Source organism: Gigantopelta aegis, chromosome 8, assembly GCF_016097555.1.
Source record: "Gigantopelta aegis isolate Gae_Host chromosome 8, Gae_host_genome, whole genome shotgun sequence".
Taxonomy (NCBI): domain Eukaryota; kingdom Metazoa; phylum Mollusca; class Gastropoda; order Neomphalida; family Peltospiridae; genus Gigantopelta; species Gigantopelta aegis.
In genome coordinates, this window is record NC_054706.1 from 17,169,079 (window position 1) to 17,196,580 (window position 27,502).

Genomic DNA, 27,502 nt, shown 5'->3' on the forward strand with positions numbered 1-27,502 from the left:
ACGTGCAGTGGTGACATGGTTTGCACGTGGCTGCGTTTTTGCGAATATTCACATTTTGGAACTTTATTGTACAGTAGCTGCGTTTTATCGAATGTAACCGTGGGAATGTGTTTGGGACATGCAATGACCTTATATTCACAAACCATGAACCGGTAGGAAACATAAAATCGGAGTTATAACCCATTTGTACCCTTTTGCGTTTCTTTTTTGGAAGAGTATATATTTTAAGAATTACATAGAACGTATGCATTCTCTATAGTAAATACAATTTGTTAATCATGACACCCTGGTAAAGAAAGCAAATGGCATTAAGGTCCTCAGATCAAGGCAACATACAATGAAAAATATATAACAAATACATGTATATAAGGGTGTATACTACCAAATCAAATCCCATAGATGACAATAGAACATATGTGGCTAAAACTCCTACCTGCAGCGTATCAATCGACATAAACGCCACAGATATAAATACTACCACCCCTCACACTCAAAATAAATCAGAAAAAATTGAGGGTCAAGCTGCTCATAATTAGAGTATTGTTTTTTTACAGGTACCCTATACATGTTTCAAGAACAAGGCTACTTGACACAGTGGTACTAGATGAAATAAAATTGCATACATTTTTTGCCCAGATGAAACTATTTCTTTTTACAATCAACACACTCACATTTGTCACCAATCACAGGACTTGTGTTCACTTCTCTATCAAAAGTTGGGTGCACCTCGAACTTTGACCCAGCCGGAAGATATTTGGTTTAGTACTACCATAAAAATGTAAGTTCAATTTCTGTTTTGTCAATAAATAATGTTTACTACTGGTCCACTATTTCTACCTGAAGATTTTGGTACATAGCTGACATGCAATATTTGAATACTGAAATAACAAGAATTAACAAATAGAGTCTGTCATAGTAACAACATAGTGGTCTGTTTAAAGCTGATTGCAGCATACAGCGAACATTTTGTTTCCAAAATTTTTATTAGTGACGGTTGCTAATAATTTGAACAATTATGTGACAATCTTTGAAATTTCTATAGTGAAATGTGATGTGATACTTAACAAAATGTTATAACAAATATATAAATATATAGGTTCAATTTCTGTTTTGTAAAAAAATAATGTTTGAATACTGAATACTTGAATATTTGAATACTGAAATAACAAGAATTAACAAGTAGAGTCTGTCACAGTAACAACACAGTGGTCTGTTTTAAGCCGATTGCAGCAGATGCTATACCTGCAAACATCTTATTTCCACAATTTTTATTTGAAAATTGTGTGACAATCTTGGAAATTTGCATAGTGAAACGTGATGCAATACTTAACAAAATATCCTCAGCATACTACTCGATACATCTTATTTTCTTCTGTGTATCCAGTATATATATTTTTTTTCTCTCTTTTTATTTTTTACTTGGGTTTGTTCTGGAGATGGCAACTGACACCACCACCTTATCCCATCTCAATATCATGGCTGCAACTCTGGGGACCTGTCAATGACCTCCAGAAGACAGCAAACTTCATTGCTACCCAATTTTAAAAGCCCATTTATGACAATTCAAACAGAGTTCCATTAAATATTTTTATTCAACAGAGTAAAGGAACCCATCAGCTACAATACCAATCCAAAAGTAAACATTTTTATGCATAAAAGTAACTAAAATGTCTTTCCATTACCATTTGATCTTGTAAGCAAATTTGGCAATGCACATATACTTGGATATATAGTGTTTAGTTCATCCAAATATACAGAGTTTAGTTCATCCAAATATACAGTTTAGTTCATCCAAAACAAAATATCAATGAACCACCTATATTAAACTATACTTATACCGTCTATTTATTGATATATAAATCCATCTGTAATGGGTTTATATAAGAATAAAAATGCAATGCCACAAAATGTGTTCCTCCGTTACTTTTTTCAATGTGTCCCTCCATTACCATGAATTTATTTTTATTAAAAATATAATTAATGAGTGATGTATTTAAAATTTATATTATTGTTGTATACAAATGTTACCTTGATTTATGTTATACTAGTTCCAGTATTGAATGTCTAGCACAGCAAATATATTTTTAAAAAAACAAGTCATTTTATGTGATGTGCATTTTATGTCTCTCCGTTACCGAATTTTAAAACCCATTTATGACATTTAAAACAGTTGCATTAAATATTTTTATGCAGCAGTGTTAATGAACTTATCATCTACAAAACAAATCCAAAATAAGCTGTTACGGTAAAAAATTAATTCAGTATGAACAAGATTATGTGTAAAAGTAGTTAAAATATCCCTCCAATACCACTTGATCTGGCCCTCAACTTTCATTACCTCCAAAATATACATACAACTTTAATTTAATTACCTCCAAAATATACATACAACTTTAATTTAATTACCTCCAAAATATACATGCAGCTTTAATTTAATCACCTCCAAAATATACATCATGCAACTTTAATTTAATCACCTCCAAAATATACATCATGCAACTTTAATTTAATCACCTCCAAAATATACATCATGCAACTTTAATTTAATCACCTCCAAAATATACATCATGCAACTTTAATTTAATCACCTCCAAAATATACATCATGCAACTTTAATTTAATTACCTCCAAAATATACATACAACATTAATTTAATCACCTCCAAAATATACATACAACTTTAATTTAATCACCTCCAAAATATACATCATGCAACTTTAATTTAATCACCTCCAAAATATACCATATTATAAATATGATACAGAGTTAGCTACCCTTAGAGAAACATTCAAAATGTGCTGGTAAGATAACTGTGATTCCATTTCTGAGGTAAAATTAACAAGATATTTAAAAATACTCAAGATTAATATAAAAATTATGCAGCCATCATATCAGTGAACTTGAACCGATTCCTGAGCTTGTAAAATAAACATGATAATTATCAACCCAACAAGATTTGATCTCACTCAAAACATAATTTAGACAGTTTCAGTCTCAACCATAACATCAATGTACTTTGAGGTTGTAAAACGAACAAGATAATTATTAACATTCAACATTTTTTATCATCATGGCTTAGGAGATTATTTTTAGGTAACCCAAAATGGCCTAAACTGTTTGAAGCTACTACTAATTTATCCAATAGAGACCTTGCAATAAATGAAGATTATTACTTGAATATAAAAAGAAAGAAATTAAAAAGCATGTTTTGGGAGTTAATTCAACAAAAATTTATTTTGGAAAAAATAGAAGACATTTTAAGCTCAAATATCTGGTATAACAGCAATATAACAATAAATACAAAACCATTCTGTTATAAAAATAATTTAGAAAAGGGAATAATATTTATAAACGATCTTCTTGATGAAGATAGAAATTGCTTTACATTTGAGAAATTAAAATATATATATAACATAAACTCACACTTTTTAGAATATTCATCGCTTATAAACAGCATTAAGGCATTTATAAATAAAGCAGACAATGTTAGAAATGGCCACTTTAAATTGCTAAATAATCCTGTATTTCCGGTAAAATTTAATATTATTCTTAAAAGTCAAACAGGTATTAAAGACATGTATAAATTATTAAATCACGAAATTATTACACCAACATCACAAATAAGATGTAAAAACCAAGGTTTTGCTTTTGACTCAAAAGAATGGGGAAACTATTATAAATTGCCTTTTATAAGCGTCAAAGATACAACTTTAGATATGAAGAGTATGATACAATCTGGGCACCATGAAAACGACGTTTTAGTCAAGAAAGTAATTTGATTGAAAAAAAATAAAAACAATTATCAAGCGAATGCTTGACATGAATTTTGACATTATTACTTATCACTATAATTACTACTATAGCTTTTCTTTTTAACAGTCCTTTCTAAACTTATATACATGTATTTATTTTATGTCCCCATTACATCAACCAGCCTATTTAAATATAGTTCTATTATCTAGCCATTTATAATGTGTTATTAATATTGCTATTTACATGTACATATGCATTAGTATTAAATATCACCATCTACATTATTTGTATAAGTATTACTATTACTATTATTAGCATACTGCCACAATGTGTATGTACTCCTAGTATTTAACATGTATAATTTAATTCATCTTCTGTGACGTGATGAATCAGGGCACCCCAACCCTGACATCGTCAAAATTAGCTGGGGACAATAAAATATTTAAAAGACATTCAAGATTTGATAACAAAAAAACAAGCAAGCACTCCGAGAGTTCTGTTAAACCAATACCGGCCGAATTTATGAAACCTATTTTTGTTAAACACAGGTGTTTAAGCATTGTAAATGTACGTAGTTACGTGTGCAAGTCTAACACAGGCTTTGTAAATTCGGCCCTTCATGTCTCTACCAGGCACCACGAATTTTCCAATCTCTTATTCAAGGGACACAACTGTGAAATATGTATAAATTCCATTGTGTCCCTTGAATAAATTAGGAGCTACATTTTGATCAACTAAGTCAAAGCAACCAATTAGCTCCACTTCAATTCGATGAACCGTTCTAAATTATGCATCAAACTTACCTTCAAGAAATTACGCAACATTTTCTATTTGACTTCGATCCTACAGGACATTTGCAAATTCAATAGCACCAAAACCAACCCTCGCCCGCTACCGACCCTGGTCAGGCTGCTTGTGCTCCCTTGAACATGCCAGTGTGGTTGACCCCCCTCTCCCACCCCGACCCCCTAACCCCTTTCCTGCCCTAGACGGAAGAGCAGGCAAAAGACAATACCTGTGCCAATGACAGGCGTGTGCTACAACAGATTGTTCTGATTGTGCACGTTAAAATGTATGACCTGACCGGACCTGATTAAATTCCCATTTAAAGTCAAACTTGATCTGGCTGTAACTCTGTCAACAAGAGTACCAATGAGGTACATGATATGCCCATCAGGAGTTTGATGGAAAACCATATCTATATAATAATGCATATGTTACGGGTATGATTCAATTCTAATTATGTGAATGTTTGCAATGGGATGGATGAACAGTTTGTTTTGGACCACCCACCATCCGAAGTTGTTCCTACATGTGAGGTTTGATGGTCCTGTATGCATCTGTATGCAAGATGTGGTCTGGACAAGGATTTACTGCTATGTGCAGTAGACTGTGAAAAGTAGGTCACCGTGACCTAGTAATAGCACGTAACACACCAACATCCCAAGTTGTTCCTTGAGGTTTGATGGTCCTGTATGCACCTGTATGCAAGATATGGTCCAGACAAGAAAAAGTTAACAGACAGTCGTACGTATGTATGGACGGACAATGACATACCATAATACGACCCATAGATCGGCATATAAAAATGGGTAAATCCCTATGAAATTTTTAGATGATCTGTCACCATACATGTTAAAGTTATATATCAAATTTCAGGAAAGGTATATGTGGTAGAGACAGAAATACATACAAACAGAAAGATAAATGGACAGACGGACAGACAGACATGACACCAAAAAAGCTATTGTCCCCTCTGGTTGGACCGGTAGGAGAGTAAAATTTGTTTTATATAGGTTCTATCTCAACCGTGATGTCAGTGGACTTGAACTGATTTCTGAGGTTGTAAAAGGACCACGATATCAGCTGCAGTGTTCCGACAACGAGCGGCAGACACCAAACGATCAGGAACATCCCATCCTTCAGAACCTCCAGCTCGGAGGCACTGATGGTCTTCTTGCGGAAACTCTCGTAACCGTACCGGTTTATGATGGCCACAATCAGCATGGGTGACAGGGACTGGGACGGCTTCACAACCAAGGCGTTTGTTCCATACACCATCGACGTTAAAGGATGTCTAAAACAGAGCAGAGAAACAACTCAACATTTTAGTGGGTTAGGTTTGGGAGTTTTTATTGTGGGTTTTTTCAATATGGATGGACACTTATAAATGAATTGACAAGAAGAGTGTGTAATAATAACAACATAGTGGTCTGTTTTAAGCAAGCGTGCAGGTTTTATTATGTTTGGAAAGCAGAATCAGTGCTTCTAGATTATGGTAGCCCCTCTCCCATGGCTAGTGATATTTAATGTTGGGCTAGTAAATAACTATTACTGCCATGCCGACAGCTAGTGAAAACTATTTCTCAAATGTTGCAGCTAAGTCTATTTTGTAATTATGAATATACTGCCCCCACCCCAACCCCCAGTGTTAATGTTTTTAAGCTCTATCTCCCTCTTTAAGTGACATATCTGATTATTATTACTATTTGGTAAAATTGTATTAACTTAAAGTAAAGTAGGGCTGGTGAATTTTTAATTGTGGCTAGTAAATTTTGAAACTCACTGATCCCATGGTTAGTGGATTTCATCAAAATTCTAGAAGCCCGAGAAGGCTGCTTATCTATAACAGAACTGCCTCCCAACACTATGCACAGTGAAAACCCTCAAAACTGGACCCTGTGTAAGCCAGATACCACTTAAAACCAGATATTTTTTACTTAGCCATTTACTTTCTCCATTTTTTAAAAATAAAATCCTAGAAAATGCAGTTCAGCCAATACTAAAAACTATTAAAATAAATTGTTAGGGGGAAAAATGTTTTCTATTTTGTCTTTTTACTTGAACATAAAATGAAATGGCAACTGCTGTGTAAACAATAATTGAAGCAATAAAAGTAAACCCATAATGTATTTATCTTCATATTATAGAAAAGATTAAGTATTGTAAAATCTGCAATCTTCTGAGGTGCTCCAAATGTCACAAATATTTCATTTCAATTTATTTGTGTCCTTATGTCCAATTAAGGTTCAAGCATGCTGTTTTGGGCACACACCTCAGCTATCTGGGCTGTATGTCCAGAACAGTGGGTTAGTTGTTAGTTATTAGCGAGAGAGAAGAAGATGACGGTGTAGTGGTCTTACACCTACCCATTGAGTCGTTAAAACTTGTTCTGGGTTGGAGCCGGTATCGGGCTGCGAACCCTGTACCTACCAACCTTATGACTGATGGCGTAACCATGACACCACTGAGTCTGGTTTTCTCAAATATAAACAGTATGCAACTAGTTAAATTAAGGGGAGATAATTTAGTGTAATTCTATGTTGTTTCTGTTCAATATCTTAATGTAATGTGCCCATATTGATGATAAAAACAGATAATATAAACTTATGATATAAAATACTTACTGGCGATTATGTTTCAGCATGTCTGCATCGGCAACATCAGACAGTGGCATATTAAACAGTGAAAAGGTACTGTTCACATAGGCACTGGAACAAACAACATTGAAATCATGTAGATGGCAAATTAAGTGGGAAAATATCTTATACATGTTCCAAATGGTACACACACCACATTGTTCCACACCACATTTTCTAATTGGAAGGGTTCGGTTATTCTTATTCTAATTCCCACTGTTTGTTGTTGCTTTCTAGATAATAAGAAATTATCTGATTCTTATTCTTATTTACAGAGCTCTATAAATTTAAAAAAACATTTAATAATCTTTTTTTTTATATAGTTTTATTGAAGATTGCTCTATACACATTTGTTTTGAAACAACAAATTAAATATTTTAATGTATCATTTATTCATGACATTCTATTTAAGCTGATGTTTATATGTTAGAAATGTATGCTTTCATTAGTAATGGTAAGTAATAATCGGGGGAGGGATGTAGCCCAGTGGAAAAACATTCACTTGATGTGCGGTTGGTCTGGGATCAATCCCCGTCAGTGGGCCCATTGGGCTATTTCTTGCTCCTGCCAGTGCACCACGACTGCTATATCAAAGGCCGTGGTATGTGTTATCCTGTCTGTGGGATGATGCACATAAAAGATCCCTTGCTGCTAAACGAAAAAAGCAGACCTTGAAGTGGCGCAGCGGGTTTCCTCTCTCAATATCTGTGTGGTCTTTAACCATATATCTGATGCCATATAACCGTAAATAAAATGTGTTGAGTGCATCATTAATTAAACATTTCTTTCTCTTTTTTTATGTTCGATTTCTAATGATTGATTACAATTGAAAATTGATAGGTTGGGTTCTACCGATGATTGATTATAAATATCCATTTAAGAATTGACTGCAATTATATTTTGGTTCATGCAAGTATGAACTGAAAAAACGATGTGCACACTGTATGACTCTGCTTAGAGTCCATACAAAAGTGTGCAAATTGTTTGCAGTCAAATCTTATAATTAAATTTATATGCATACTTTAACAATACATAACTGAATTTATTTTGTTTAGCTTTAAATATGCTTGTAGTATTGTTTATGTAAACTTCATTGATACTTATGTCACATAAGAATGCAAATTTTCATTCACTATTATTTAAATCAGGGGTTTTTTTTTGTAAACGATGTAATTTTGATAAATGATGCCATTTCCTCTAGCTGCTGTGCATTTTTACAGATCATTTAGTTATATTGGAAGGAATTGTCGTGTTTAGTTTATATTTTATGAAAGTGAATGAAGGGAATGTGTCTAACATTTATGCTGTTGGTGGAACTGTTTAAATTTCACCAACAGCTGTAGAACATCGCTTACAAGTAAGTTACAGGCGTGAAGTTTCCTACATGATTTCTTTGGCCACCGACCGAGTCTCATGTCATGATTTTTTTTTATTGATTTTTTCACGTGTGTTTTCTTCAAAATATCTAAATATGGTTGCCTGAATAATCTGGCTTGTTGCACAAAAGTAATGCGAGTCAGTGGGGGGAGGGGTAGTAGGCATGGCTTAAATTTTTTCGGTTCATTGAGATATGAACGAAAAAAAGTAAGCACCTCTGGACCAATCAGATTGCCGTAAAGTGTATAGATGCAAAGAAAATTTTATTATAATCTATTGTCACAGGAAATGTAAACTAATTTTTCTTACAATTTAGATGATGGACTTGACATAATATATTGGGGTCTGAGTTTTGCTTTTATGTATGCATAATGAAACAGATAAACAAAAGGCATTAAAAGAAAATTTTGTAGAGTCTATTCTGATGAACACGGCATGGTCATAATAACTCAAAACCTTTTTTTAAGTTCATATAATTCTGATTGTATAACTAAAAAGGAGATCAGTTTGTGCTAACAGATTATAACGGATGACCGATTTTGAAACTTCCACCATTTCTTGACTCTTAGCATTACCTTTCCACTAGGAAATAGACCATCAGAATCCATGGGTGTCTTCTTCCAATATAGTATATACTGAGACTGGAGACGATCTTCCAGATAAAGTTACTTCGGATTACAGTGAAATAGCCAAATTTCCTCACCAGAGTTGTCGATACGAAAATCACAACAAGCTGGAATAAAAACAAATTAAAGAAATTGATTAGCAACATTTTCTGATCATTAAAAATTGATTAGCAACTACTATTTAATGTATTAAATTGTGAAATAATCTCTAAAGTGTGCATCGTAAACTGTGATGTGATACTGAACAAAATATTCCCTGGTAACACAGTAAACCTATATATTAAAATAAACCAAATGCATGCACTGTTTTTATTGTGTGTGCTTGCTAATACTAACTGGAATAATATTGACTATTCTTGCTACATGTATTCATAAATACAATAAAATTATTAATAAGAATGAACCAGCTAATTTAGGAGACAATATTTCAAAATCTTGAATGTACAGGAAATTAAGTAATATTAAGTTCATGTGTGTGTGTGTGTGTGTGTAGGTGTGTGTATGTGTATATATATTATATAATATCTTACATTTTCAGTGCAATCAAAGTATGTGATATTTTTCAGATCACATACTTTAAGAATTTGATAACTTTTCAAATTAGATGTAAATTAATCGAGGTCACAGCACTAGGTTTATTGACATTTAAGCAAACGTACTTAGATGACACTCCATAATTGATGCATGCATTCATAGTCGTCAAATAAAAAAAAATATATATAGGTAGTTTTTTATATAGGTAACTAGTTGTTCGGTTATGTAAATTATATTTGTATAACCTATACTCATTTAACTCAAAAATGCATTGAACTTTTATTTTAATGACAGTACTGGTCTCAGAAAATTGTGATAGCGATAGTTTTGTTCATGTGTCGCTTGTGTAAGTATAGTTTAAAAATTCAATGGTTTACCTGAATTTTGTGATAGCGATAGTTTTGTTCATGCGTCGCCTGTGTAAGTATAGTTTAAAAATTCAATGGTTTACCTGAATTTTGTGATAGCGATAGTTTTGTTCATGCGTCGCCTGCGTAAGTATAGTTTAAAAATTAAATGGTTTACCTGAATTTGCTTTTGCGTAACCCATAAATCATTTTCGCAAATTTTCAATACTCAGAGGCCTGCTATATTTCCAGCTGATACTGTACATGTAAGTTAATTTAGTTGAAGTAAAATAAGATATCAAATGAAAAATGTGAATTTAAATTTGTGTACCTTCATGTGATCAGATCTACAGTTCTTGAAAATGAAATACTGTGCCCTGCAAATGGTAGGCTACATAACTCTTGACGAATGCCCCCTCCCTACTCATAATGTTTTGTTTAAACAGAATGTATACATCCAGAAAACTCTTACTCACTGATGAAACCACATGGAGAGATCCATAGAATACACTTCGAATATGTAGTGGAACCTCACTCTCTGCAACAAGCTGGTCACAAATTATGGCCATAAAGCTAGACAAAAAAGCTCTGTGAAATTCCTGACAGAAGTTCGTGATGACAAATGCGAGAAAGTTTTGGTTCGACAATATATTCCACGTCAATTTCAAGATGGAAGAATGAGCTTTCTGGTGTTTGACCTGAACACAGCTTTCTTTTGTCGCCATCTGCTGAATGTCGTAATGTGTGTGCGCGTACATTCCCGTCCATAACATAAGTGCACATGCCAAAATGGCAATGATCACCGTTGTTATCTGAAAACCCTGAAAGTTTTTCAGACTGTCGGAAAAAAACTCACAGATCGTAACACTGAATGATCCCGGCAGACTTACAATGTGTGAATACCGCGTCAGCAAGACCCGGTCTCTCTGACTAATGGCAATCTCGGTGAAGAGGCAACACATGGCCAGCCCGATAAATGTAAACATTGTGTCGTAGAGACACAGCGCCACAATGAGGTGAAGACCTGTTACGATGCCCTGTGACTGCCATGGAAACCAGGCCAGCAGGTACGACAAGGAAAAGAGTGGGGCGGTGTATAGGATGATGTGTCGACGAGTCCGTGTAAATTTCGACTGCTGCGTGTCCTGACAGTAAGCAAACAGAGGATCGTTGATGGCATTCCAGACGAGATAGAGAAGCTGAGCAAAATGGAACCATTTCTCGTCAATGTGGTACTCGTTAAGAAAGACTTTAACGTAGTAGAACGAGAAAGTACCTGAGAGCAAAGTAAAGCCCAGACTGGTCGCACAGTATGCAAACATAGAACTTCTGGATGCTGCCATCTTGATTAAAACCCTTAGTTCCTTTTATTTATTTTTTCAAAGCTTTCTGTCTTGGGGTCCATCTGAAAGAAAGAAAAAAAAAAATTGTAAAAAAAAAATATCAACATGCACATAGCATTAAAACAATTTTTTTAAATTAAATTTGATGAACATTACAAATATAATTATATTAATTGTACTTTATATGAAACTCACATAACACAAGTGATTAATATTTTAATAAATGATAACAAAACACCATAAACAGAATGACATACATGTACATGGCAGTACCTAGTCTAAAATAAGTATGGTGGCATACAGCTTCTGGATTTCACGGAAACAACAGTTTCCAGTAGCTTGTCAGCAGATTCACGGAACCGAAAGCTCATTACCCCTTAACATGTAACATAATGGTATTAAACCGATTTGACCAATTATTAAATTCAAAGGAGTGATCGATCATAATTGAAAATTTATTGGTTTGCTTCTACCAATGGAATGATCGATGATAGAAATCCATAATCAATTGTGTGGTTAAATATTGACTAATTGTTCCTCCAGTTTACATGATGGTATTGATGTGAATATACTGGAGGTGATCTTTTTTTGCGTAGGCTACATAAGGATAAAGGATATTAAAGTTATTCATTTGTAGTCCTGGGGCCTAATTCACAAAAGTCTCTTAGGCTCTGTTAGACAACAAAGCATCCTCTTTGCAAGTCTTTTAGCATTGCACTGTGAGATCGCAAAGTTGCAAGAGTTTAGTGAATTAGGCCCCTAGTCTAAATAATGGTGAACACAGCAAAAGGTACTTATTATATAAATCCTTGTTACATGTTCATAAAATTCTAACCTATTGTGCAATTAAATGTTAATCAGTTGGTGCAAACCAATTATAACCGATAATCGATGATGAAATTCTGATTTCCAACTCTAATTCACTAAACTTTATAATGTTACAATTTCCAAAACTGCAATTATAAAACTAAACCCCCACAACTCGTAGGCGCATGTAACTGGGGATGGGGCCCATCTAGACTGTGACAAGCGAAGTTAATAGGGGGCAAGACATTGCATAATAATTCCTATGATTCCAGGCTGGATTTTGAAGTGATGAAATTCAAATTGTTTCTGGGATTTCTATGCTTAATTTACCCCAAATGTCAGGGTTTCTGCCAGAGGGTAAAACAGGTATGGCTCCCATATACCCAAATGTTTTGACAAAATTAATTACTCTTATCATTACTGTATGATCTTCTTAACCCTACCGGCCTCAGTGGCATCATGGTTAGGCCATCGGTCTACAGGCTGGTAGGTACTGGGTTCGGATCCCAGTCGAGGCATGGGATTTTTAATCCAGATACCGACTCCAAACCCTGAGTGAGTGCTCCGCAAGGCTCAATGGGTAGGTGTAAACTACTTGCACCGACCAGTGATCCATAATTGGTTCAACAAAGGCCATGGTTTGTGCTATCCTGTCTGTGGGAAGCGCAAATAAAAGATCCTTTGCTGCCTGTCGTAAAAGAGTAGCCTATATGGCGACAGTGGGTTTCCTCTAAAAAAAAAAACCTGTCAGAATGACCATATGTCGGACGTCCAATAGCCGATGATAAGATAAAAAAGCAATGTGCTCTAAAAGTAGTGTCGGAAATAGAATAAATATTCAATGTGTTTCTCGTTGTCTTCATATTTATAAGAAGCCCAAACTGAATTTTGTCTTCAAATAATTTTGTACGTACAAAAAACCAATATTTTAGGAAATAAAATGAAATTTAACCTGGTACAAATATTAGAACGATCAGAAATACGTTTAATATACAGCCACTAATATTTTATGCAGAAAAATATAGTTGATATGTAATTAAAATCGTTAAAAAATTCTCTGTTAGTCGATAACATCTTAAAAATTGCACCAAACTCAGGAATGTCCCTTTAAAATAAAATGTAAGACCAACTATGATGCCTCAAACAGTATTGGTTGTACAGCAGCCAAAAGTATGGAAAGATTATTGTATGAGCTTGTGTGTCGTACTGACTTTACGAAACGAGTATCAGGATTTTTTGTAATTAGCTTAGTTTGTTTTGTTTAACAACAACACTAGAGCACACTGATTTATTCATCATCGGCTGACATAGGGCCTATATATATAGTCTTAGAGAAGAAACCTACTAAATGTGAATTTTCCTATTTAAACAGTTAAACTTTAGTCTAAATTAAAACTTTAATGCAAGCTACAAGCTGTGTATAATCCGAAATGAAATCGGTGCTTACAAAGTTATTTAGAATAGGAACGTCCCAACTAGCGATATAACTTACGAGCAGCCCCTTCTGCCATGTCAAAAGAACACTTAAGGCAATGACACAAAAGGAATGCCACGAAATATTAACACATGTCTACAAAAGAAGAGTAAACTGTATAATCAATTTATTTTTTTATTTATTTATGAATTGTATGAAACAAGGGAGGTATAACCTAGGCAGATATTTGCAGTTATTAAAACGGCATTTCTTTTCTTTTTTTCTTTTTTTTAAACAGTTATAAATCAAACCGTTCCATTACTTGATATATATTTACATTTAAACCTCTCAGTTGCAGAAATGTAAAACAAAATCAATTAAAAACAAATAAATAATAATAATAGAACAATTAACCCCCCTCAGGTCCAACATAACCTTTACACTAGAGTTATCTTCTCTTTGTAGTCAACTTCCGTCTTGCTGGGGTACATATTTTTGCAGTAAGTTGTTTGTGAAGGTCATTTGTTTTGTAAGTATTTGTGGTTTGCACAATGACATGTTCGATTTCCCCTCCGAATTTTTTACTTGGTCTTTCATTAATCGTTGTCATTTAATTGATTAAAATCGTTTTCTGCTTTTATTTTTAAGTAACTTAAGAACGTGCCATTGTGCACGTACTTCAATGATTGCACATTCGGTACAAATATTGCCGAAAACTGGTACAGAGACCCTTTTATTAAACGATCGTAGCATGATGCATCAATTAATTGTAATCACTAATTAGGCACGGTGGAGTAGGGAGGGGGTGGGATGGCTTTATAATTCTGGATCAAAACATATTGGCATTTACCAGCACTTCGTAGTCAACTTGGTAGTCCGTTGCCCTTTCACGTTTTATTGCACTCATCTTTTATTGCACTCACCTTCATATTTACACAATCATTAAATCAATGATCTTGGGACCTAAATAAATAACAAAATATGTTTTCATTTCTAAAATAAAATATAATTTGTATTGTCTGTATCAAACAAACTCTGTATGCCATAATAGAAGTTAGCAAAGATACAACCGTGTCCGTAGCCCGAGTACTCTGACTGTAAGAGAGCTAGACGGACATTTGGACATAAATACGCTCTCATTACAGTCAGAGACCAGCCTATGTCTTTTTTTGGCAATTCCTGACTACCAAACGGTAGGCAACGAGTCCCGCTCTAATACCACAACAATCCTATGTTTGACATCAAATACCTTTACATCAATCATTTTCGAGTTAAGTGATACAAAAAAATCCACATATTAATCACTAATACACTTACTACAGAAAGAAACCCGACAGCACCCACATTTAGCTACGCTTCGTGACACTCCGTCGCAACAATTGCAAAGCTCGGCGATCTATTTCGAGAGGTAGACCACGTGATCGCGCACTGGGCGATTCCGCCTTGTGCAGCAGTTACAGGGGCCGTCTCATATCAAGCGAAGTTACAACATGGAAGAGTTGGCTAATGCCGTTTTGGATGAATTTGGATTTCATTACGTCATTAAACCAAAACAATTACACATTATTGATTCCATTTTGAATTTGAAGGATACATTTGGGGTGTTATCGACAGGATACGGCAAAAGTATGTGCTACATACTGCCTCCTCTTATGAGACGACCCCTGTAACTGCTGCACAAGGCGGAATCGCCCAGTCTCGAAATAGATCGCCGAGCTTTGTAATTGTTGCGACAGAGTGTCACGAAGCGTAGCTGAATGTGGGTGCTGTCGGGTTTCTTTCTGTAGTATGTGTATTAGTGATTAATATGTGGATTTTTTTGTATCACTTAACTCGAAAATGATTGATGTAAAGGTATTTGACGTCAAACATAGGATTGTTGTGGTATTAGAGCGGGACTCGTTGCCTACCGTTTGGTAGTCAGGAATTGCCAAAAAAAGACATAGGTTGGTCTCTGACTGTAATGAGAGCGTGTTTTATGTCCAAATGTCCGTCTAGCTCTCTTACAGTCAGAGTACTCGGGCTACCGTGTCCGGTGTATCGGCGCGTGCAGTGATTCGGCGCACTTGGTATTTTGCTTATGTACGCTTAGGAGTTGTCATCTTCTCTGTGTTTTTAACGAATTAAAGTTCAATTCCTTTTTTAAATGGTTAATCAAGTATCAATATATTTGTTAAAGGAAACATGTCACGTAAACCATATTTGGCACCAACCATGTACAATTAATTATAAATTGAATCACCTAAAAAAAAACAAATATAAAAAATTAATTACTTAAAATATCTCCATAAAAGAACCCCAGATACGAGCTCTTAGCGGAAATTGCCGATCTTTAATGAGCAGGGCAATCACGAGGTCCCTGACGTCAGAGACGCGTCGCTTGATCTGAAGCCTTACACTTAAAAGCATTAGTCCGTACCACTCATAAAGAATCTAAGACTTGCACAGCTTACCAAAACAATGAGTGTTCGTTCGCAAAACGTTTTGCCGTATCAATATGAGCTGTTAGTAAATGAAGAAAGACACACATTTACTTACAACAGTGATACTGAAGAAAAAACGGATAGCGAGTCGGAGGGTGGAGAAACTGATGGTGCCAGACCAGACCGGTCGACCAATTTACAGCCCGGAGCCCGAAAGTAACCCGGAGACAAAACCAAAACTCGGATGCTAATGCCGAGGTGTATACTGTTCATATTTAGCATAAAGATACACCTCGATATGATGTATTTAAATATGTAAAAAATATAAATGTAGGACAAAAAAATTTGGTTTTTTTTTTTTTTAGAAAATATCGCATTTTTTATGTTCGGGCTGTACATAATGAAATCTGTATGCACAGTGTAAACAAACGCTCTAATTTACGACAAGGCGCTTTACTTTCATTAACCTGGCTTGTAAAACAACATAAATGACTTGAGAGTATAATCAACTTTTAAACTAAATATATTTCTATTTGCATCAATAGAACGAAATGGGGTTATAGTATTTTTCTCTCATAAAAAAAAAGTAGCATATTATTAGGCCTATTGGTAGGGTGCGTTAGAGTAAAAACGACCACTCACGATACCCAAGTGATAATTTTCTTTTCTTTGGTACTACGTAATTGGTCAGTTTTGTAATTTTAGATGGGAAAGTCTACTTAATCAAGGGTTTTACAGCATTATTTACAGTAATGAAGCAGGGCGGCTAATAATGTCCATTAACATTGTACTATAGTCGCGACAGGTTACGCCACAATACCCTGTAATCTTAAAAAAACTGGCACGTATTTTGTACGCATGTCTAGACCGTGGTAATCACTTACCTGGTCGATACCCTGCAATATACACCTGGCAATCAGGAACCACGGAAAGAAAGGATCAATTAACTAAAACAACACTCCGATTCTCAAGTCAGCCCGTGGATGAAACATAATAGTTATTTCGACACCGACAGTAGTGGGGTTTTTTGTAGTGAACTTCGTGTTGCTTTGGGGCTTCGGGCGATGAGGAACGTTTTTGTAACGTATTCTGCCCGAAGATTAAAAACATTATTTAAAATTATTATTGTTTTCTACACGTTTTTTAAAAACATATTTAAATACATCGTACTGAGATGTATCCTCATGCCAAATCCCATGTTTGTATATGCCATATTTAATTACTTATTGACGTTTCCTTCTTCGGACGGTGAATACAGATTTTGTTATGTAGGCCTACAGCCCTAACATGAAAAATCTTTTTTTTTTCCAAAAAAATAAATAAATAAAAAATTCTACATTTTTGTTTTAACATATATAAATACATCATGCTGAGGTGTATCTTTGTGCCAAATATGTACAATGTACACCTCAGCATTCGCAACCGAGTACTGTTTTTGTCTCCGGGTAACGTTCGGGCTCCGGGCTGTAATTAGGCGGACACCAAAGTACTATGCGGTGTTGGTGTCCAATCTTTTCTTTTGCGATAAAATACACGCGTCTTTCTTCGGATACAATCCTTTGGAAAACCATAAAAAGACAATCCCGATCGTTTAAACTGTTTATTTTTACACCCGAAGGCCGCGCAGTACGGCACTGTTGGACTGAAAAGATCGTAAGCCCCTTACTCCATATATAAACAGTTAACAACAATGGAAGAGTACAGCGGCTCTGACGTCACTTCCCTTTTTTTCCGAACGCTCACGAAGAAATATGCATAAATCGTACTTTGATACTGGTTAGCGCAATTTCTTCATTTTAAGTTAACTACACGTATTTTATTGTTATAAAGTTATTTGTATATTATTTTTATATCATTTTTCTTTTAAAATGAGCTATAATATGGTCTCGTGTCATGTTTCCTTTAAGGGTGCAATTAAAAAAAATATTAGAATTATCAATAATTATATCATAATTTAAAAATAAATCATTCACCTGTTTTCGTGTATATAAACGCGAAGTAGGTCAGCCTTATTGATATTAAGAACGTTAAAACCAGTCTAAAACACCTTTCCCGCATTTTTAAAATTATAGTAAACAGTATAAATTATGTAATTATTTTTGTTCGGTTATTTTTATTTAAATTGAAAAGGAAAACACAGACAAATGCAAATAAAACGAAAGTTTTACACCTTAATTGACAGTCATTTCAGTTCACAATTGTCACATTGTTATAAAAAATAAAAGCGAAATAAGATCCAGTGTGTGCACAATCTACCCGAGAAAAATAAAATCCATGTAGGCATCTTAGCCATGCATGATAATGAGCATTTATGCATCTGAAGTATTGTGCCACTCAAGAAAATAATTCCGAAACTGATCATGAGATGGGTCATGTGTAATCGTTCATTTTCATAGTAATATTTTTAACAAGACAAAACAAAAAGTACTAAAATAATTCTGGGACAATAGTGTAGCGTTTAGGGCTAAAAGTGAGGTCATGGGCGGTCTATAAATTGCAGGGTCAACAATCCACATCTACTGCGCTGAATCACCGGACATACAAATCGTTTCGGATACAAGGGGGTGCCTATATTTATGCACCATTTTAAAATGTTTATTTACTACAGACATAAACCAATTTGTAGTGTATTTCAGATTATGCACAGCTTCATTGGTGAGAGACACATTTTATTAAGTATTTCACAGTGTTCACATAGAAAATGGTCCTTGAATGCTTAGGTGCGCCGATACACCGGACAGCACTGTACTGGTTAAATTATGTAGCAATAAGCTTTTGAATCCAGGTATAATCAACAAGCTTTTGTCAGTGTTGTGTTTCCATACATGCTGCTATTGTATTTTATTGGTCATTTTTGGTTGACCACTGTAAATCCCACTATAGTATTTAAAGACTTGAACAGTTGGCAAATACATAAAATTTAATAAGGATTGGAAAAATTAAGAGAGCAGAGCGTAAAAGGGGGCAGCAAATATAATGTAATTCCTTCTTTTATGAGCTGAGATGAACCAAATATCGCCTGTTTCATAGTGTGATCAGGGATGTCATTAATTAGCGGAACTCAGCAAAAAATTGCCGGCTATCAAATTTCCAATAAACAGTGCTTCTTGACCTTTTGTCAAATACAACCAACTGTTTGTCACAAAGCCGCGTTTAAAAAATATTTGTCTCTACTTCCAGAAATGCTATTGATAATGGTATAGTCTTGATATATGTAAAAGTTATTAGATTATTTATTAAAGTTGTGAATTTTATTACTGTTGTCAGTTTTCATTCTGCCTCATTTAAGCGGGATGGGCTGCTCCACTCCACTATTAACAGGCATTGAAATAAGTCGAGAATGGTCGTTCAGGTTACCGGGAGGTTACCACATGTAAGAAAAGTTGAGAACAGTCTTTCGTTCTCGACAAAAATGTGAACAACGGTAGTTTAGTTTCCGAATGTAAACCAGGCAATGCATTCCGGACTTCTGCGTTTCATTTTCTGGTAAGGAATTGCATCAATAATAGTCATTCCGTATTTATGCAGCATCCACTAGAAGAATTTACTTCCGCATTTCATTTTCTAGTACGAAATTGCACCGATGTTTGTGCGTACTTGTGCAATTGCAAAGCAATTTCAGCAATCTGCGTTTAAGCAGTGCCCACTAGATAAATTTACTTCCAGATTTCGTTAAGTCGTACCGATAACAGGAATTCAATTCTAACTTTCATATAGTTGTGGTAACCTATGGGTTACTCGGCTATATTTTATGGTAACCTGTACAGTGTTCTCGCTGGGTGAAAATTAAAGATGGGTGGCCGCTCGGCACCACACCCTTCAAAAACAAAAACAACCAATAAACGAAAGGAAAAAAAAAGGGTGGGGGTGTCGTTTGGTTACCATATTGTTGTGTGTTGGTAGACTGTGAAAAGACATATTCCTTATTTTGCCTACAAAAAGTTTATAAATACGAAATACAAGCAGACTCGTCTTTTAATTGAACCGAAGATGATATCGGTCTGACATTCACAGGCAGTTCCGGTTTTGCTGAATTGATGAAAGTTTTAATATTATTTTTAATAAAGATTTCAAGATATACGAAAAAACAATAAAGATGTTTGTGAAGTGATCCCTTTATGTCGGATACATTTTATGTTGATTTCCATCTTCATCGAATGAATCGGTCGCTGTGATAAAATATTATCGCCATCTGATAAAAAGTAGTTTCGTTTTTGTAAAGGCGGTGTATATATTATTTGGTACTCAAGATAAATTATTTTAATGATAAACACTACCACTTCTGTTGTTTTTATCTCCCCAAAATGAAAAGTTTACAATATTTTATAAAGAACTGCTGAATAAACAGAATGACAGAAATGACAGAAAGTAAAAATCATCAGTTACAACGAATTATATCTGTAACTAAGGACAAAATATCAGACGATAGTTAGTGGAAACAAAAGACAGAATGACCGTTCTGATCACGTGACAAATTTGGCGCCAAATAAGTGAGATTATTTCAATCGGAGATTGTCGAATCCGTAAAAAAAAAATTCATTGCTCAAATAAAATATATAACTTTTATTGTGTCTATTAAGCATACAAATATGGGACAAAATAGAGGCTGTTAAAATTACGTTACGGTAACTATCGTAAATGCGTCGTCAGTTGCTTTTTCGTACACATCGCAGCTTGTTTCCTTTGATGTCCAGTGTGCAGACTGATCGTTGTTTTTTGTGTGGAAAAAGTGTGCATTTGGAAATAGCGGAGATAGGTGCCGGAAAATAAAGAGAGGCACACAAAAATAAAGGAGGGCGGCAAAATGGAATAGCAGGGCGGGCCGCCCTCCTTAAATGGAGCAGCGAGCACACTGCTGTAAATGGGTTGCCAGACACAATGCTTATTTCGATGCCTGTATTAAGTTTTGCTGCTCTGCTTTATTTTTCCACATCCTACAATATTTTACAGCACTTGCTACTTTGGCTCATTCATTGCAAATAAATGCTTGTTTTGTGTTTGTACATGTATGTAATGATACTATTGGCAGTAACTACTTGGGGTGGGGGGGGGGGGATAGCTACCCGAAGTTCAGCCAGTAAAAGTTCACAAACTACTGTAGATCCTGAAATTAATGCAATCATAATATTAATACAAATTTGTGTTATTAAAAAAACCAAAAATATATTAAAATTCTAATATATTTATAAAACAGAACTGGAGCACAACTGTAGGACGAGACAGATTAATTGTCCAATAGTCCAGCAAGCTGCCAGCCACGTGTGACGATCGCAGGTTCTTTGGCCACCATGTCAAAAGCCTACACAAACCATCGCACATGGATGGGTTTTAGCACTCAAATATTGCGGTCAACTGTTTCTTTGTCTTCACTGTTCAAGTTCCCTGCAACTTTTAGTTGGCAAATACAGTTGTAATCTCACTAACCAGGTGTATTCTAATGTTTGATCTCAGTCAAGATGCCTGTTACTCTGTAATGATTGCCGCAAAAAGTAATATGTCAAATATTTGATCTCGCAATTAAAAACAGTATTTGAGGGACTAACCAGGTTTAAGTGGGTATGTACAAGACAGACGCATGTTAGTGAGTTGATCTCATTCTAAGATGCCTTTAACTCGGATCAGTAACCGAATAGGTACACAGACATGTGTTATTAGGGCTTTATATGGCTTGCTATTTCAAATATTTCATATCGCAATTTCAGGATCTACATTTGCCCCTCAGTGGACATGCCCAATTTGCCCCTCAACACCCAATACTTCACATATCATTCCTACAGGTCTGCATATAATTATATTATTTTTTTGTTTTTCAGTGGTACTATGTCAGCAGCTATTATGTCTGACAAAGAAATGGAGCTGAAGACTGCCCCCTTTGATGCTCGATTTCCCAACCAGAACCAAACGAGGTAAGTAGTGTTTTCAACTCATTTTGTTGCTGTGGATTCAAACATGTACATAGATGCATGTACAATGTACTTACAGAAATGATGTTAATTTTTTGGATAAAGAGTCCAAGGTAGTAAGAAAACCACTATATTTACAGCTAAACAAGGATAACCAGTTTCCCATTTTATGGTGCCCCAAGCTCCTCCGTTTGAAAATGGCAGGAAAGCATTATTTTCATTTACAGAAAATTTATGGGAATTGGATTTCCATTGAAGAATGAGTGTTGCTAATAAGAAATGTGTTTTAAAAATGCAAACACAGTTATTTTTTAATGTTCAACTGTCAAAATTATTGCATAAAATAGTTTTGCCACATTAAAATAAAATTTGCCAATTATTTTTAATATTCATATTTGGTTTTTGGTGAGTGTCAGATCTAGCCTTGGTGCTAAAAGGTCATTATTAAGTAGTCTCCTCTTTACATTCTTAGATTCATTATATTTTAGATTAGTTTGTCCTTGATTTTAGTTTTTCCTGTCTTTCAGGAATTGTTGGCAGAATTATGTGGATTTCCATAGGTGTCATAAAATAAAGGGTGAAGATTACACTCCATGTGATTACTTCAAGCGAGTTTACAAATCGCTTTGTCCAAATGCTTGGGTAAGCTTCCAGGTTCATTTATATATATATATATATATATACGTTGACGGTGTAATTAAATCTACATCTGATGAGTGAGAGCAATCCAACTCTCTCACGAAACAAGCCTGTCATGTAGAGATAAACATACACTTTTAACGATATATATATATATATATATATATATATATATATTTTTTTTACCTATTTCTTATTATTTTCTGAAATAATGAAAAAAAAAGTAGTAACCTTTGACTCATGCAGAGATGCCAATCATTACGAATTTACGATTGTCTTGTTCGAAATTCCGAAAGAAAAGCGTAATTTCGCGTATTTGGTGTCAGATCGTATTTTGGAAGGCACAAATGTTGTTAACACCAGAGAAATAGAACTTTTTCCCTCTTCACCGTCAACAATCGTAGATTGGTTTTCTGCCTTTTTCTCTAAAGGTATGGATTCCGAATAGTGTGGCGATCTGGAATAAACCAGTCTACCAATCGGTCTTCCGAACAGCCCTGATGTTGCTGATTGGCCTAGTAAAACTGATTGATTTATTAAGTAGAAATTTATACAAAGAATATGTTCGTAGCATTAAAAAGCCCTTTTTTTGCTACCGATCTTGATCTCTGAGACCAAAATGATTTTTAAAACGAGCCCACTTTTGTCATTCGTGTCGGTTCAAGACACCTCTCCATTTCTAAACAAGCCTATCCGTCAAGTGGACCAGCCTGCCCAGATATCGGTATCTCGTGCATGATTAAAATAATAAATAAATAGTAACATATGGTCATTATATGGTGTTTTCATCTATATCTGCCTAAGTATATCTCGCCAGTCACTGAAATTACAGTAGCAGAGCTGTCATTGGTAATTCTTAGGTAGAAATTATTCCAGGGACTTCTGAAAAGTAATCCAACATGGAAATCGAGCGAAATGCAAGTTTTACTAGGCTAATTAATACGGTTTAAAATTGGTAACCCACGAGTATAACTGTCGATATACTGTATTATTATTAATATAGTAACGAATTCAGAGACCCTGCATAATCAGCATATAATTCCATTCAGCTCTAAAATATAAACCACGATTATAAAATGTTTATTTTTAGAAAAAGCATGAGATTATAGTAATGTTGCGTGAAAGCGTGATGTTTGTTACAAATGCGTGAGACTCATGCAAGAGTTGACAGGTATGCAGTAGTGTCGATCCACTGCCACTAGGCTAGACATTTGTCAAAGTCGCTGAGCCGGTCAAGAGATAAAACGGACGTTAACAATAACACCACTCTTGGTGAGAGAGCCATCACAGTATTACACTCTTAATTAAAACAAAGGACCCAGGGTTTGCAACTGCTTACAATCAACACATGTCACGCCTATGTACGGAGCTCTGTCGGGTTGAGTGTCCTAGTCCGAAGCAATACAGACTGCTTGAAATAGCATAAAATATACTGAAATAATCTATTAATGTATTTATTGTTCACTGTTCAATATAGTGTATCCAATAATTATAAAGGATTTTAAAATTAACAAAAGGTTTCCACCTTTTTTGTTAACAAGTAGGAGTGAGCAAAACAGCTACATGTACTGGTTATCTCAAGAGCCAGTATAGGTCAAATTTCATCCAGTCAGCGATGACATTATTAATCTCTTTGTATAAACATGTGCTACCTCAGACTGTCAAATGCTTCAACGGTGCCATTTTTTTAAATTAATTTTCAGGACACAGTACTAAATACTCGTACTTTTTATACATATATGGGAATTAAAATTCATAACTTTTCTCTCTTTTTTAATATTATTTATTTCATTATGTAAAATATATACAATTTGGGTGGGGGGGGTTTCCACTGATATGATAAAAAATATTTTTCATGTTTATCATTTCGCGTTCATGATAAAAATAATACAAACAAACGTCACTATGATTTTTTGTAAAAAAAAAAATATTTGGCAAATTTTGTAGGACCTACAGTTGAAAACATTGCTTATTCATATAACAATCTGTTTTCTTGGTGTGTATTGTAACGTTAACTGGTTTAAACTTTATTTTATTGTTGATTCAAGTTGGACATAGATATAAAAATTTTCCATTTAAATACTGTTTTTCATGGTGTCATTATTTTGCCTTAAATCACATAGATATATTATTAATCTCACGGCCATATTTAACATCATGTATATATATTTTGTAATATTATATTAAATATAACTAAACTTTTGAAAAAACCTTGCTTTCATGCTACATATATCTTAATATAAGATATTTGTCTTTAAAAAAGTTTATACAATGCCTACCTACCTACCTTAACCAATTTGCCTCAGTGTTGCCATGCCATAACTGTAGGTTACGAAAAAGCAAAAAAACTAAATGACAAAGGTTTTGCTTAAATTTAGGGTGTGATGCATGCGTGATAGTTGGCATACTTGTGGAAAGTATTGTGTATAAATTGAACCGTGGACCAAATATAAAAAATCAAATTGAAAAAAAAAATAGTTTAAATTACGGAATAATTCATTGATATGAACAGGGGTGCACAGATATTTCACAAAAGTTTTATGAAAATAATTTTTGAACTATAATTAAAATGAAATTGAAATTTAAAATATTATTACTTAAGACTTCACCCCCGCCAAAAAAGGGCGCAAACAAACTCTAAAATTATGTAATACTCGTTTCAACGGCTGCATCATCCATTCCCAAAGATTGTGACGTACTTTAGCCAACATTATTCAGCGCAAATTTTTAACGACTGCTTAACCTCTGTGTATGAGATTGAACAAATTAAACAAGTAATATTACAAAATATTGTGTTTAAAAGGACACATAATTCTTAACAAACAAACACCACCATTCAATAACGCATAAAATTCCAGTGACGCAAAATGTCGCAGGAATTGCTTAATTGTTGAATGGCTCCTTAGAGTGAGAAAGCGTGGGAATACTCTGTAAAACAGTGTACACGTGACAATCACGAGTAGCAGGCCTGATCCATATTTTCAGTGATGCCAAACATTTTGTCTCATGTAAACGACTCTACTTAGTACTACTAGTTTGTCTCTATCTGGATTATTTTGCCATCAAAATTTAAATACAAATTTTATATTGACGATATTACTAAACCATTTAACAAAAATACAATTTAATTCATGATAATACAAAGAACTTAAAACATGAAAAACACGTTTTACAAAATGCAGAACTTGTTTTGAAGTAAAGCTTGCCAGATGATGTCTAAAAGATTCACACTCGGTAGGCACAAGTCGTCGGTATTGGGATGTGTGAGCAAGGTTTTTAGGGTAAATAGGAAATATTTTGTACCGAGAATTGGTAGGAACCAGCTAGTTTGGGGATGAAGTATCTGGCATATGGCTTTTCCAAATACCACCTGCCAAAATCATGCACAGTGGACGCTGAGTGGATGGCAGCATTAGGTGGATATTTATATCGCCTGTCAGTCAAGTTGTCAGTGCTGATACTTTTGAATTGCCCGTGACTGTCCGAGTGTCATGAAGTTTTGTTTTTCATTTTATTTGTTTTATGGTTTTATGGTTTGACAAAGAATGGTTGCCTGCAACATATTTTGGTTGTCCCGGGCACCCGGACAACCGATTTGTGCACTCCTGGTATGGCTTTTCCAAACACCTTCTGCCAAAATCATGCACAGTGAACGCTGAGTGGATGGCAGCGTTAGGGTGGATATGAAAATTTATATTCTAAATACTAAAATGTAAGTACTTATAATTTAAATGAATAAAAAATGGCTTTAATAGTGAAAAAATATGTCATACATTTTATAAACTAGGGTCACTAAGAATTATTCCATACCAGTCTTCGTGGCCCACTGGAGCGGTGAAAGTTACTTTCTGGTTTTTTTCTCTGGACCAAATGTTTGCGATACCTAGTAGTCATCAATTAAACAGCCTCACATCATTTTGCTAATAGCATGCTTTGTTTAAAATCACTGGAATTGTTTTTCTTCTTTTTTTCTTGACAGATTGAACATTGGGACGAACAGAGGGAAAACGGCATCTTTCCTGGGAAAATATGATTCTTCATTTTAGTTTTATTCATGTTGTGTGCAAAAAACCTTCATGAACATAATGGTAGCTTTGTGCAGAGTTTTAAAATCAGATATTTAGACTGCAGATGTACAAATTGAAAGCAAATTCCAGCTTTGCTCATTATTTTAGCGTTACTGAAGAAATCACATGTAAATATTCTGGCGTGTTGCAGTGTGTTTGTTGCCACACTATATTCTGAAAAGTCATTAAATTAAATGAGGCGAATACATCAAGAATTTTGTGTTTAGTTGTTTATATTCATGGGGAAAAGGGTTTGAATGAGTGGCTGGTGTATATACCCCATGGTAAAAATACCACCGTATTAGGTCCACTTTTTTTATGGATTCATTTTTGCTATTATACAGATATTACACACACACACACACTTAAGTTTTCTAGAATTTTTATGAAACTCTGAAACGGTTCCATCTCTGTTCTTTGAAGCTTGATTGAGGTGATTGTGTTGCAGGATCGAACCACCTCGATGGATCCCTTGAACTGATTGGGGGTTTTCTCGTTATAACCAGTGCACCACAACTGGTCCAAGGCCATGTTATGTGCTTCCCTGTCTGTGATCCCTTGCGTTAAATGTTTAACATGCAATAGCCGATGATTAACCAATGTGCTTTAGTTGTGTCATTAAACAAAACAAACGTTTTCTGTTCTTTGAAGGAAAAACTCGGTAAAGCCCTAGTTTTCAAGATTCATCGGTGTTTTGTCCAATGTTGTTTTTATCTCGGTGTGAAGGGCAGTAGAGGACATATTTCTGCTACTCACCAATTTTAAAGAACTGGAAAATTTTATTTTAATCTGGAAAACAAATTTCATGTAACGATTGATATTTTGTAAGCAAACAAGCATTTTGAGAGTA

General features: G+C 34.7%; 2 protein-coding genes across 3 annotated transcripts; one reads left to right on the plus strand and one right to left on the minus strand.

The window, feature by feature from the left end:
- Positions 1–5,153: 5,153 nt before the first annotated feature.
- LOC121380157 (transmembrane protein 180-like) lies at positions 5,154–13,800 on the minus strand. Its single transcript, XM_041508951.1, has 5 exons — positions 13,699–13,800; positions 10,533–11,461; positions 9,125–9,282; positions 7,161–7,244; positions 5,154–5,830 (listed from the first exon to the last, which is right to left on the minus strand). The coding sequence occupies exons 2-5, from the start codon at positions 11,397–11,399 to the stop codon at positions 5,542–5,544; spliced, it is 1,398 nt and encodes a 465-aa protein (XP_041364885.1). The 5' UTR covers positions 11,400–11,461; positions 13,699–13,800; the 3' UTR covers positions 5,154–5,541.
- Positions 13,801–14,079: 279 nt separating this feature from the next.
- On the plus strand, positions 14,080–26,867 carry LOC121378827 (cytochrome c oxidase subunit 6B1-like). 2 transcript variants are annotated; one of them, XM_041507159.1, is made up of 4 exons: positions 14,080–14,149; positions 21,857–21,949; positions 22,474–22,588; positions 26,565–26,867. In XM_041507159.1, exons 2-4 carry the CDS (start codon positions 21,864–21,866, stop codon positions 26,616–26,618), a joined length of 255 nt encoding a protein of 84 aa, XP_041363093.1. In that variant the 5' UTR covers positions 14,080–14,149; positions 21,857–21,863; the 3' UTR covers positions 26,619–26,867. The 2 variants fall into 2 exon arrangements, with proteins under 2 accessions (XP_041363093.1, XP_041363094.1); XM_041507160.1 differs by having other exon boundaries at positions 14,088–14,120.
- The last annotated feature ends 635 nt before the right edge of the window (positions 26,868–27,502 follow it).

What these genes read in the sequence shown, in the direction of transcription:
- LOC121378827 (XM_041507159.1), top strand. Translation starts at nt 21,864, where the DNA reads ATGTCAGCAGCTATTATGTCTGACAAAGAAATGGAGCTGAAGACTGCC. An exon ending in CCCAACCAGAACCAAACGAG is followed by an intron (nt 21,950 to 22,473) that starts GTAAGTAGTGTT and finishes CCTGTCTTTCAG; the next exon opens with GAATTGTTGGCAGAATTATG. An exon ending in CGCTTTGTCCAAATGCTTGG is followed by an intron (nt 22,589 to 26,564) that starts GTAAGCTTCCAG and finishes TTTTCTTGACAG; the next exon opens with ATTGAACATTGGGACGAACA.
- LOC121380157 (XM_041508951.1), bottom strand. Translation starts at nt 11,399, where the DNA reads ATGGCAGCATCCAGAAGTTCTATGTTTGCATACTGTGCGACCAGTCTG. An exon ending in CTCTCCATGTGGTTTCATCA is followed by an intron (nt 9,283 to 10,532) that starts GTGAGTAAGAGT and finishes TTTTTATTCCAG; the next exon opens with CTTGTTGTGATTTTCGTATC. An exon ending in GTCTATTTCCTAGTGGAAAG is followed by an intron (nt 7,245 to 9,124) that starts GTAATGCTAAGA and finishes TGTTTGTTCCAG; the next exon opens with TGCCTATGTGAACAGTACCT.